This window comes from Salvelinus sp. IW2-2015, linkage group LG31 (assembly GCF_002910315.2).
Source record: "Salvelinus sp. IW2-2015 linkage group LG31, ASM291031v2, whole genome shotgun sequence".
Lineage (NCBI taxonomy): Eukaryota > Metazoa > Chordata > Actinopteri > Salmoniformes > Salmonidae > Salvelinus > Salvelinus sp. IW2-2015.
This window is the reverse complement of record NC_036870.1, coordinates 25,661,074-25,672,755: the sequence shown is the minus strand read 5'-3', so window position 1 is coordinate 25,672,755 and position 11,682 is coordinate 25,661,074. Positions and strand designations below refer to the sequence as shown.

General features: G+C 44.6%; 1 protein-coding gene across 3 annotated transcripts; it reads right to left on the bottom strand.

Annotated features, from left to right (window-relative positions):
- Window positions 1-3,934: 3,934 nt before the first annotated feature.
- Window positions 3,935-7,489, bottom strand: LOC111955731 (ras-related protein Rab-5A). Of its 3 annotated transcripts, none has more exons than XM_023976031.2 (6): window positions 7,423-7,489; window positions 5,120-5,349; window positions 4,861-5,012; window positions 4,534-4,656; window positions 4,334-4,427; window positions 3,935-4,138 (listed from the first exon to the last, which is right to left on the bottom strand). In XM_023976031.2, the coding sequence occupies exons 2-6, from the start codon at window positions 5,283-5,285 to the stop codon at window positions 4,023-4,025; spliced, it is 651 nt and encodes a 216-aa protein (XP_023831799.1). In that variant the 5' UTR covers window positions 5,286-5,349; window positions 7,423-7,489; the 3' UTR covers window positions 3,935-4,022. The 3 variants fall into 3 exon arrangements, with proteins under 3 accessions (XP_023831799.1, XP_023831797.1, XP_023831798.1); XM_023976029.2 differs by lacking the exon at window positions 7,423-7,489 and adding an exon at window positions 7,265-7,355; XM_023976030.2 differs by lacking the exon at window positions 7,423-7,489 and adding an exon at window positions 7,169-7,280.
- Between the last annotated feature and the right edge of the window lie 4,193 nt (window positions 7,490-11,682).

The window sequence follows — 11,682 nt, the reverse complement described above, 5'->3', positions numbered from 1 at the left end:
AGAGCCCGGGTGAGGACAAATCTGATATTTATCTATTTATCCTTTATTTAACTAGGCAAGTCAGTTAAGAACAAATTCTTATTTACAATGATGGCCTACCCTGGCCAAACCCTAACGACGCTGGGCCAATTGTGTGCCGCCCTATGGGACTTCCAATCACGGCCGGTTGTAATACAGCCTGGTAACACCTAGCACTGAGATGCAGTGCCTTAGACCGCTGCGCCACTCAGGAGCGCAAAGACCACCAGGACCTAAGTTGCTGTGACCTCATTAGGCAGGGCTGAGGGATCAAATGGTGATTTCAAGACAACTGGGAACTCGGGGGGGGGGGGGGGGGAAAAAAGGTAAAATCAAGACGTTGGAGGTCTAGAAAGATGCCCGAGTGTCTTACATGGAATTCCTAGTTGGATGACTGTTCAGAAGATATTTCTCAAATCATGACGTTGGAGCTCTAGAAAGATGCCCGAGTGTCTTACATGGAATTCTTGGCATGACTGTTCAGAAGATATTTCTCAGTCAGAGCTCATTTTCTCCCCCAGAGTTCCCAGTTGTCTTGGCACACTGAAGTCTGAGATTTCCCAGTTCCCTGTTGTTTTAAACACAGCAAATGGTCAGAGAAACATTACATGACTTCACTGGAAACCTCAGGCAGAGGTGTAGGGGTCTTTCCTACACAGAGAGGTAGGGGTTCTTTACCCTACACAGAGAGGTAGGGTTTCTTTACCCTACACAAGAGGTAGGGGTACTTTACCCTACACAGAGAGGTAGGGGTTCCTTTACCCTACACAGAGAGGTAGGGGTACTTTACCCCTACACAGAGAGGTAGGGTTTCTTTACCCTACAAGAGTGGTAGGGTTCTTTACCCTACCAGAGTGGTAGGGGTTCTTTACCCTACACAGAGAGGTAGGGGTTCTTTACCCTACACAGAGAGGTAGGGGTTCTTTACCCTACACAGAGAGGTAGGGTTTCTTCTTTACCCTACACAGAGAGGTAGGGGTTCTTTACCCTACACAGAGTGGTAGGGGTACTTTACACTACACAGAGTACAGGAAGAGTAACTGGAACACCTGAAAACAATCTTAAAACAAAAGATTTTACTCCACACACACAATACAACCTTCATCCCATATAAATTCTACATTTTATTTCTGTATTTATTTGGTCATTATTTAACAGTACTGTAAAATGCTTGCATTTGTTATTTTTTTACCATCTGCAATTAACTGTCCACAGCAACAACAAACAATGTACATCCCTATGAGTTAATCCATTTATTCATCATCATGATCCACCAGCTAGTACCAACAGTAAAACGGAACAGTCTTTCTTTTTTATTCTACTACTACTGTTGTTACATTGTTCCTACAARGTTGTTACATTCTTACTGAGACTTATAAGACAGGCAGACGGTTAGTTTTGTCAATCCGATCTGTTCCCGCGACCGGGATTCTACACCCAGACAGTGTATGGTGTGTGAGTTCAGTTCTAGTGGGACAAGGAGTATTGGACAGGGATTCTTAGCTTTAGATAGCTAACAAAATGATTAATGAAATGCGAGAGAGAATATWAAAAAATAGAAAACCAAAACAATCCAGTTTTTCTTGAAAAAAACATAAGTCAGACCACTAAAGAAATGCAAGTACATTTTGTTAACACTACACACATTTATAAAGACCACCATCGATTAGAATAGATTTGTGTGAAAAAACAAAACTCCAAACCCATACAAAGTGTTTTTTTGCTAACTGTACAGTATTTTGTTATTTAATGATTATCTAGACAACTCACTAGCAAGCATTAGTCCTGTCAATTACCCTATTTACAGCATATTATTTATAAATATATTTATATCACACTGGCTGTAATTATGACAAGATATATTCATGAGCGTCATTAGTGCAAGGCATGAGGAAGACAGACCTGGAGAGAGGGGTGGGGGGGTGTTTTTAACTGTGTGTGTAACAGGTCCAGAGTTTAAAAATAGCACAAAAAAGTGTATGTTTTAGCTTGTGGTTAGGTGTGTGTGTTATATTACGGTAATTAGATCTAGCAGAGTTGCGAGAGAAATAAACCTGTGTGTATACACGGTGTGTGTGTGTCATGTGTGTTTGTTGTCTTTGAGGATATTTGTATCACCAGACAGCCCAGTCCCCCTGTGTACACACTGACAAACAGTGTCTAAAGCACTTCCTATAGAACAAGGGATGAAGTGACCGATCTCAGTGTCCATGACAAAGAGATTGACGTCCCAAATGGCACCCTATTCCCTATGTAGTGCACTACTTTTGACCAGGGCTCTGGTGTCAGCAGATTCCTAATGACACCTACAGAGGTCACCTCACCATGCTCCCCTGTCTCTCCAGGTGGAAAACAGCTGCCTTCCAACCAGCACCTTGTTTATACCTGGACAGGCAATAGGCCTCAACCATGACCTAATCTCATCCATTACATGTTGAGACATAACGGACATATATAGATCAGGACCCATATAGATCAGGATCATCCCCTCCTTCGGACAGACACCATCAGGACAGGATGGGGAGGGGTCTGGAGGCTTGGAATTGGGGGGTGGGGTTACTAGTGAACAAGCCTCAGAGGCCCCGATGCCATACTGTGGTGGTAACTGAAGAAGTCACAGAGCAATTACTGTGAACCATTGCACGATGCCACTAGAACAGCTACGCCCAATCCCAATCCCAAACCCACCCCTAGCCCCTTCAATAATTGTGTAGATCTGAAAGGACTGAATAGGTCTATTAGGAGCATTACGGTGATAATGCTCCTAATACACCCTCTGATAGGCTAGGTGGAATGTTCCCCCCATTGTTTACAACCTCAAATCCTCTCAGACCTACATGAAGTACATAAGGGTTTAGGGCAGGGGTGTTAAACATATGTCCCGTGGCCAGGAGGGGGTCCAATCCAGCCTGCAGGTGGTTTGAGTGAAAATAAAACCAAAATACATATATTTTTGAAACTATATAGAAATGATAATGGACCTACATGCATACAGTTTCTTGACTGTCCAGCTGGATAATAACCACTAGACAATGAGAGAGCATCAAAAATTCCAAAAACGATGGCGGCAAGGAAATAAAACCAATTTTCAGTGRGTCCGTTTTGGACCTTGTTGAAGACTAAATGCGGCCACCGGGGAAAAATGAGTTAGACACCCCTGGTTCAGGAGTTAGTTATTAAGGTTTGATTTGGGACTGAACACTAGAAGCAGGCAAGGCCCTGGGATGGGGCCAAGAGAGAAGGGAACAACTCTACACTAGTGCTACTAAAAGGTTTAGTTGAGAAAGCATATGAATATGTTACACAAGAGAAAGAGGAGGCCAGACAAACAGAGGGACCAACAGAGAAAGAAACAAGACTTAGCTTCCTTATGATTTAGCCCTGACAAACCTTTGGAGCCTCTCATCTCTCCCTCTGTTTTTTTCTGTCAGCGGTTTTGGAGACACTCCTCTTTTCACTCTAAGATGTTTTGTGTGCCGCTGAATAAAGTTAAAATATATATATTTTTTCATCATCATGATAGGCCTTGTAGTGATACATGCATCCATAATTCCGATGAATAACTGTGAAAAACAAAACAAAAATCTAACAAAAACAAAAAAGGACATGAAGAGAGATTGCGTATTAGAAACAGTCCATCTTTCCCAGGAGAGGAGAGACCAAATCACAGGAGCCCCGCCCTTTAGTCCTGCTGCTAGCCAATAGTCTGGAGGAATGGGGTAGGGAAGGCAGCACTAATTTAAGGGGGAAAAAAGAGGAAGGTGGGAGGAGTCTCAATTAGTAAGAGCAGAATCAGTGGGGGAGGGGTGGGGCGTAGTTGAGAGAACAATAGACGAGGGCGTTGCTTTGCATTAGTTACTGCAGAGAGAAGAAGAAGGGTTCAGATATCAACTTTTTTCATTGCTGAGGATCAGAGTTTTTTTGTGGGGGGGGCATCGCATTAGTTTACTGCAGCGGAAGTCGGGCATCGGTCATATTAGTCACTGCAGTAGGTGGGCATGGCATTAGTTACTGCAGCAGGGGGCCTTGGTTGGCTGGGCGGCTTCAGTTAGGTCGACACCCCTGTTCCGCCCGCTGTTWGCTCCAGCGGCTGCAGGCTCGCTCTTGGGCAATCTTTTCGCTAGAGCACGGAGGAAAAACAAAACAAAAACTTCAAAGTGCCAGCTACTGATGAAGATTACTAGATCAAAACATCCTGCTAGTTCACATTTTCTTGTTACTTGTCTAAGTATGTATTAGAACATTTGCTTGTGCAGGGCACTATTCAATTATAGATCAGTAAAGTGATGCGGATCAAGGAGTGAGAGGTACCTACCAATAGCCATGAATATCTCGTTCACATTCATAGATGTCTTGGCCGACGTCTCCATGAAGAGCAAGCTGTTGTCGTCTGCATAAGACCGGGCATCCTGGGAAAACAACCATGTCAGAGACAGTCACTGTCTGTCAAACTCAGACACACACAGGTGTGTTCTAAAGTGACACGAGACAGGTAAGGCTGTTTGGAGGGCTCACCTGGAAGTCGACGGCTCTCTTGCTGGCGAGGTCAGCCTTGTTGCCTGACAGAGCGATGACAATGTTGGGGCTGGCTTGTCTCTGCAGCTCCTTCACCCAGTTCTTGGCCCGCGCAAATGACTCCTGGAGACAAGAAACATGGTACGCACAACTTCCAAAGTTATTTGAATAATCCAGCGTGAAGGGATCACAAGTGTGACCACCTATGCAAACATGTGAGATCAATTATCATTTTGACGATGGAAGGAAGGTGGCATTGGTTACATAATCTATCGAGGTCCTGATCATGAGTGGGGCGTGTATTGARGACATCATGACACCACTTGCCTCGTTTGTGATGTCGTAGACCACGATGGCGGCCTGCGCKCCTCTGTAGTACATGGGCGCCAGGCTGTGGTAGCGCTCCTGTCCCGCCGTATCCCAGATCTCAAACTTCACCGTCGTGTCGTCTAGACACACCGTCTGTGTCAGGAAGGCCGCTGGGGAGGAGAGCAGAGAGACATGTCAAATACATAGTTGTATTTGTTTTTTACCTGAACTGTAAAAAACAGGCTTAAGTGCATCATTGAGTGCAGTCGTAAGTCACCTCCTATGGTGCTCTCCTGGAACTCGTGGAACTGGCCCTTGACAAAGCGGAGCACCAGGCTGGACTTGCCCACCGCCGACTCCCCCAGCAGCACTAACTTGAACTGGCAGATCTTGTTCCCAGCGTTAGACCCGTTGGGTCTCGTAGCTCCTCCCCTGTTGGCCATGGCCTGGTCAGATCCCCCGGTCAGTGTCTGTCCTGCACGTCTGACTGCACTTTTAGGGCTTCAGCTGGAGGAGTCGATAGAGGAAAAACAATGATTCACATGACTCTGATGATATTTTTAACTAGGGCTATGTCAGATGTGTTAGAGATAAGGGTGTTTTGAAGTAGAGATAAAGATGTTTTCATAAAGTCGTTTTGACGCGTAGTTTAACCCTGGCCTAGATCTACATCCTCTATGATTGAGTCAGGGGTGGACATGCTTCTCGAAAGAGAAAAGGAAGAAACCTTGATATCGGAGTCCAGACTTGCCTCACAAAGAGATTAAATTAGTAATGAACTACATAATTGACTGGACATTCTTTCCCCTCCTTCCTCAAGGAAGTAAACAATGGATATATTCTCCTGTCTCCACTGAAGACAAGAGAGAGAAAAACATGTAGAAAAATAAACATGGTTGGGGCAGCAAGTAGCCTAGTGGTTAAGAGCGTTGGGCCAGTAACGGTAAGGTCAGCGAGGTGGAAAGATCTGCTGTTCTCCCCTTGAGCAAAGCTGTTAACCCCCAACAACAACTGCTCCTTGTGAGCCGATGATGTGGACATTGATTAAAGCAGCACCTCTCTGATTCAGAGGGGTTGGGTTAAATGCGGATAACACATTTCGGTTGAATACATTCAGTTGTGCAACTGACTAGGTATCCCCGCCCTTTCCTTGCCACACAGCCAGTCAAACCTAGCTAGCTGACCAGTCTGAGTGGTATATCAGAGATGGATCTGAGCTGACAGAGCTTTTTTCCCTGTTCAAATGTAACTGACAGAGGTTGTGTGCCTTACATGTAAATCTTTCAAGTTGGCAGTAGTAAAAAGATAGAATGATATGGCTGTGAACTCCCCATATGTGTTTCCAGTCAAAACCATTCACGCCCTGTGGGTACACAAAGTAACATTCTCAGTCTAGGTGCTGAAATTTAGCCCCTCAAGTGACAAAACATACACATTATTTGGAAAAAACTACTCAGCAAGGTGACATATTTACAATCGCATACAGGCTTAGGGCAAGGCGCTGGAGTGATGATTTAAGAATGCCTTCCAATGTAAATGGGTTTGCCAATGCCTACCTAGCTAATAGCGACAAGCTAAAAGGTAAACATGCGCAATAGGCTGAAAGCAACGGGCTGTACTGGCTGTTGCCTCCAAAGTGGGAACTCAACTAGCACTTATTAATCAATGCTAGTATGGATAATTCAAATTTCCAAACTAGCTAGTTACTAGTATAGCTAACGTGAGCTATTCTTCGCTTTATTTTCGTAGCCAGCTATAGCTAGAACATTGAGGACGACATTCCCAAATAGAAGCAAACACTTACCCAACTAACGTTAGATATCTTGCTAACTTAGCTAGCTAGATTATTCGCTTGGTTGTTTAGATAGCTACATCAACATCCGAATTAATAATGCTAGTATGCTAGCTAACGTTACATACTAGCTACCTGATTGTTGCCCGTCTTGCTAAGCAGTTAGCTAGCTAGAGTTAACTGGCTGGCAAACTAGCAAAACATGTCAGTATGCGATGATGGAGCTGGCTGGCTAGCTTTTTCAAGAAGATAGCTAGCTAGCAAGCAGAAGGGTATGACGAGCCCATATCCGCCACGATCAACAAAACGATGATAAACAACCAATATATATATTATTATGAACACTGTTTAAGTCGGAACTTTGAACTGACAACCCCGTTGTTACCTAACGTTAGAGCCCTTCCCAATTCGGGGCCGAGGCCTATTTTTTGCGTTTCTCATCAGACATGTAATGTTAGCATAGCAAGTTAGCTAGCCAGCTGACAACTAACGAGCTGAAATCCACAACTTGTAACACCATTTCGCTTACTATACCTGAGACCTAGGCGTTGTTTATGAACACAGAATACCCCCCAAAGAGTCTATACACTAATTAAAGGGCGCAGTGCGGATACGCATTGTTAAACCTACAATTAATTTCAACAACCCAGATCACGTCTCCTCCTTTTTCTTTCTTCTTGCAACTTCCCATTTAGAACCAAAACACAAACATCCCTTCCGCCCCTTCTACACGTCACACAGCACGTCTACTCTTGCAGAGGATGTAACCAAAGATAGTTATAACTAACCCAAGATACTTTATCTGTGTCGTTTACAGTGGGAGCAAACGAAGCAAGAGCTAGCGAGATCCTATTGGCGCGTTGTAGCATGTATGTGAATATTTCCGCTAGGGAACGCCTCCTCTGTGAAGTGCGCGTGTGCAGAAACTCAATTCGACCTTGCACTCCTTCTGAACAACATACACTCTAAAAATGAGGGGTTCAACAAGGGTTCTTCTAAGATCCTCAAAGTTCTTRGAAGAACCTTAGGGTTCTTGGCACTGAAAATGGCCCCCAAAAGGTTATTCCAAGAACCCCATAGGAAGGGGGGTTCATGAGGAACCTCCTTAGTTGGTGGGGGTTCTTAAAGGAACCTAACTGCCCAACTGAAACATTGGTATTTGAATTTGAAAGGACAGCAGGTGCAGGCACTTAACTGAAAAATGTAAAGTTCTCCTCAATGTAAGGTAAGGTTTGTCCCTTATATGATCTACATTTATATTGTTTTGTGATGATACCATCTATCTTTTCATATTTGCGAAAATCTGTCTCAAACAGAAAATAGACACAATTCAATGCATATCAATCAACAAAAAGGTAAGAATATGTAGGCTATGAGAACATGTTGAAGGCTAGCTGTATTGGGTGCAGATGACTGAACTGCTCACTTTTGTGTCTGTAGGTGTACAGACAAGGAGGCATACAAAGGCATTTCAATTGGTATGTTATGCAGATCACATTTACCATCCTCCTTCCTAACCTCGTCAATGAAAATCCCATAGGCCTCTACATTATGGACAAGGTATGTGTATGAAAACCATTATCAAAACAGTGAATACTGTTGTGTGCATATTTTGTTAATCATCTGTATAATGACTATTTTTGGGGGATTCATAGACTTCACCCTCCCTACACCTCTGATGAATATAACAGGAAACCTGTTCGACTACCATGCACTGCAAAATCATTCTGGCTATGGATACGGAGAACATCAACACATAACATCAAAAATGTACCCGAAAAGGTTCTTCGAGGATCCATTAAAAGGGGTTCTTTGAAGAACCCTTTTAAAGGGTTCCCTCAAAGAACTTATAGGGGTTCCCCCACAGTTTCAATTTGAAGAACCCTAAAGGATACTCCAAGAACCTTTTCTTTTTAGAGTAGACTTTTTAAAACTTTGGCAAAATGTCAACTCTATAAAATTTTATGCACTATGTTCGTAACAAATTTAGGGAACAAAAATGAAGATCAGATGTTTAGTCGATGAGAAAATGAGCAGAAGGTCGACCCAGTTTCCATTAGTTCCATCCTCTCCCACTATCCACGACTGGACTTCCTAAATGTGCAGCACGTTGGCCCAGTTTCACCTAGTTCCATCCTCTCCCACTATCCGTCTGGAACCGGCTATGGTCCCTCGTGTGTCTGGAACGAACCGCCTATGTCCTCGTGTGTCTGGAACCGGGCTATGGTCCCTCGTGTGTCTGGAACCGGCTATGTCCCTCCCGTGTGTCTGAACCGGCTATGGTCCCTCGTGTGTCTGAACCGGCTATGGTCTCGCTCGTTGTCTGGATACCGGCTATGGCCTCGTGTGTCTGGAACCGGCTATGTCCTCGTGTGTCTGAGACCGGGCTTGGTCCTCGTGTTCTGAACCGCTTAGTGCCCTCGTGTTCTGGAACGGCTATGTGTCCCGTGTGTCTGGAACCGGCTATGGTCCCTCGTGTGTTCTGGAACCGCTATGGTCCTTCTGTGTGTGTCTGGGACCGGCTATGTCCTCGTGTGTCGAACCGGCTATGGTCCTCGTGTGCTGGAACCGGCTATGGTCCCTCGTTGTCTGGAACCGGCTATGGTCCCTTGTGTTCTGGGACCGGTTATTTCCCTTTTGTTCAGGGACTGGCCATGCGGTCCTGTGTGTGTCTGGGACGCATTGTTCCTTATGTGTCTGGGACCAGCTATTCCCTCATGTGTCTGGGACTTGCCATGTGTTGCTCGTGTGTCTGGACTTGCCATGTGTCCCCCCTGTGTCTGTGACTTGCCATGTGGTCCCCTTCGTGGTCTGGAACCGGCTATGGTCCCTCGTGTGTCTGGAACCGGCTATGGTCCCTCGTGTGTTCTGGAACCGGCTATTCCCTCGTGTGTCTGGAAACCGGCTATGGTCCTCGTGTGTCTGAACCGGCTATTTGCTCTCGTGGTCTGGACCGGCTATGGTCCCTCGTTGTCTGGAACCGGCTATTGGTCTTCGTGTGTCTGGAACCGGCTATGGTCCCTCGTGTGTCTGGAACCGGCTATGGTCCCTCTGTGTGTCTGGAACCGCGGCTATGTCCCTCGTGTGGTCTGGAACCGGCTATGGTCCCTTGTGTGTTCTGGAGCCGGTTTGTTCCCTTTTGTGGTCAGGGACTGGCCATTGCGTCCCTCGTGTGTCTGGGACTGCTATTGTTCCTTATGTGTCTGGGACCAGCTATGATCCCTCACTGTCACTTGCCATGTGGTTGCTCGTGTGTCTGGGACTTGCCATGTGGTCCCTCCTGTGTCTGTGACTTGCCATGTGGTCCCTCGTGTGTCTGGGACTGGCCATGTGGTTCCTCGTGTGTCTGGGACTGGCTATGGTCCCTCGGTTGTCTGGGATCAGCAAGCTTTTCCTCCTATATTAAACCTAACTGTAGAACTGACTAAATTAGTAAGTAAAACATTTCAGGGACCGGTCAGAAACACTGATCTCGGTCAAGGAGTAAGATGCTGCTGTTATTTGAAACAGAAGAGGGAGCTCAAGGCTTTTAAATGATACCATACATACAGTCCATTGGTGGAGGTCTAGATTTGTGTGAAGTGTGCTTACTATGGTGTCTCACAGCTGGTCATGATGTCTGGGCTGCCTTGTATGAGTTTTAACAGTTATAAAAGGATGCCGGACATACACACACAAGATAAATAAGCTATCAACAGCACTGTGAACAGCATAGTAATTTTCTTCTCATATAAGGTTACCTTTCCATTTCTATAATGTGTTATTCATCCAAAAAGGTGACAAAAATATTTTGTTTAGGAAGAGTGATTCTGTCAATATCCCCTGTTTTTTTTCCGACCTTCTGTATATCGGTCAATCAATCTGCAAACCAATGGGTTGACAAAGTAATCAATCGATCAAAACCAATAAAGTAATCAATTTTTATTGTTTTTATAAAGAGGTAAACCAGTCACAGCCAAAGTCTTATTAAACCTGAGGATAGAATGGCAGCAGTGAGTTGGCCCACAGACTCTCTTTAGGAAGCCTCTCCTGGTATAGTAACATCAGCTACTCTACTTTGACAGTGGGGCTATTCTTAGTACAGTACACTTAGCCCAGTCCAGTACAGCACCGTTATGGGTCATACTCGCTATTCAATGAAGCCAATAGGCAGTACGTCTGTCTGGTCCCTTAGGGCCCAAGTCAAGTAGGTTGTACCGGATGCCTGGACAAACAACAAGATGATCATTCATTTGCCCTCTCCCACTTATAAAGTACCAGTCAAGAAGTTTGGACACAGCTACTCATTCAAGGGTTTTTCTTTATTTTTACTATTTTCTACATTGTAGAATAATAGTGAAGACATCAAAACTATGAAATAACACATATGGAATCATGCATTAACCAAAAAAGTTTGAAACAAATGAAAATATTTTTATATTTAAGATTCTTCAAAGTAGCCACCCTTTGCCTTGATGACAGCTTTACACACTCTAATCACATTACATACTTTCGGTGACCCATGAGTGGACCATGATACTGTGAAATCCAACATCGCTCTCACATGTTTAAATTATTAAACCAAGACGTGAAGGCAGTTGGCCTCGCGCACGCACGCACACACACACACACAAAATACCTAACCTTACCATTCTCCGGTCATTTGACTGCTACAGAGAGTGCATCCAAAGATGATTCTGATAGCTATCATTGATCCTCTATCTGAATAAGACTGACAGCTATCATTGATCCTCTATCTGAATAAGACTGACAGCTATCATTGATCCTCTATCTGAATAAGACTGAGACAGCTATCATTGATCCTCTATCTGAATAAGACTGACAGCTATCATTGATCCTCTATCTGAATAAGACTGACAGCTATCATTGATCCTCTATCTGAATATGACCTCTGCTATGATCTCCGCATAGTCATCAAACGAGCATAGGGACAATATAGGAATAAGGTGGAATCATATTACACAAGCTCTGACGCCTGCCGCATGTGGCAGGGGCTACAGTCCATTACGGATTACAAAGGAAGACCCAACCGTGATCAGCCCAACGAT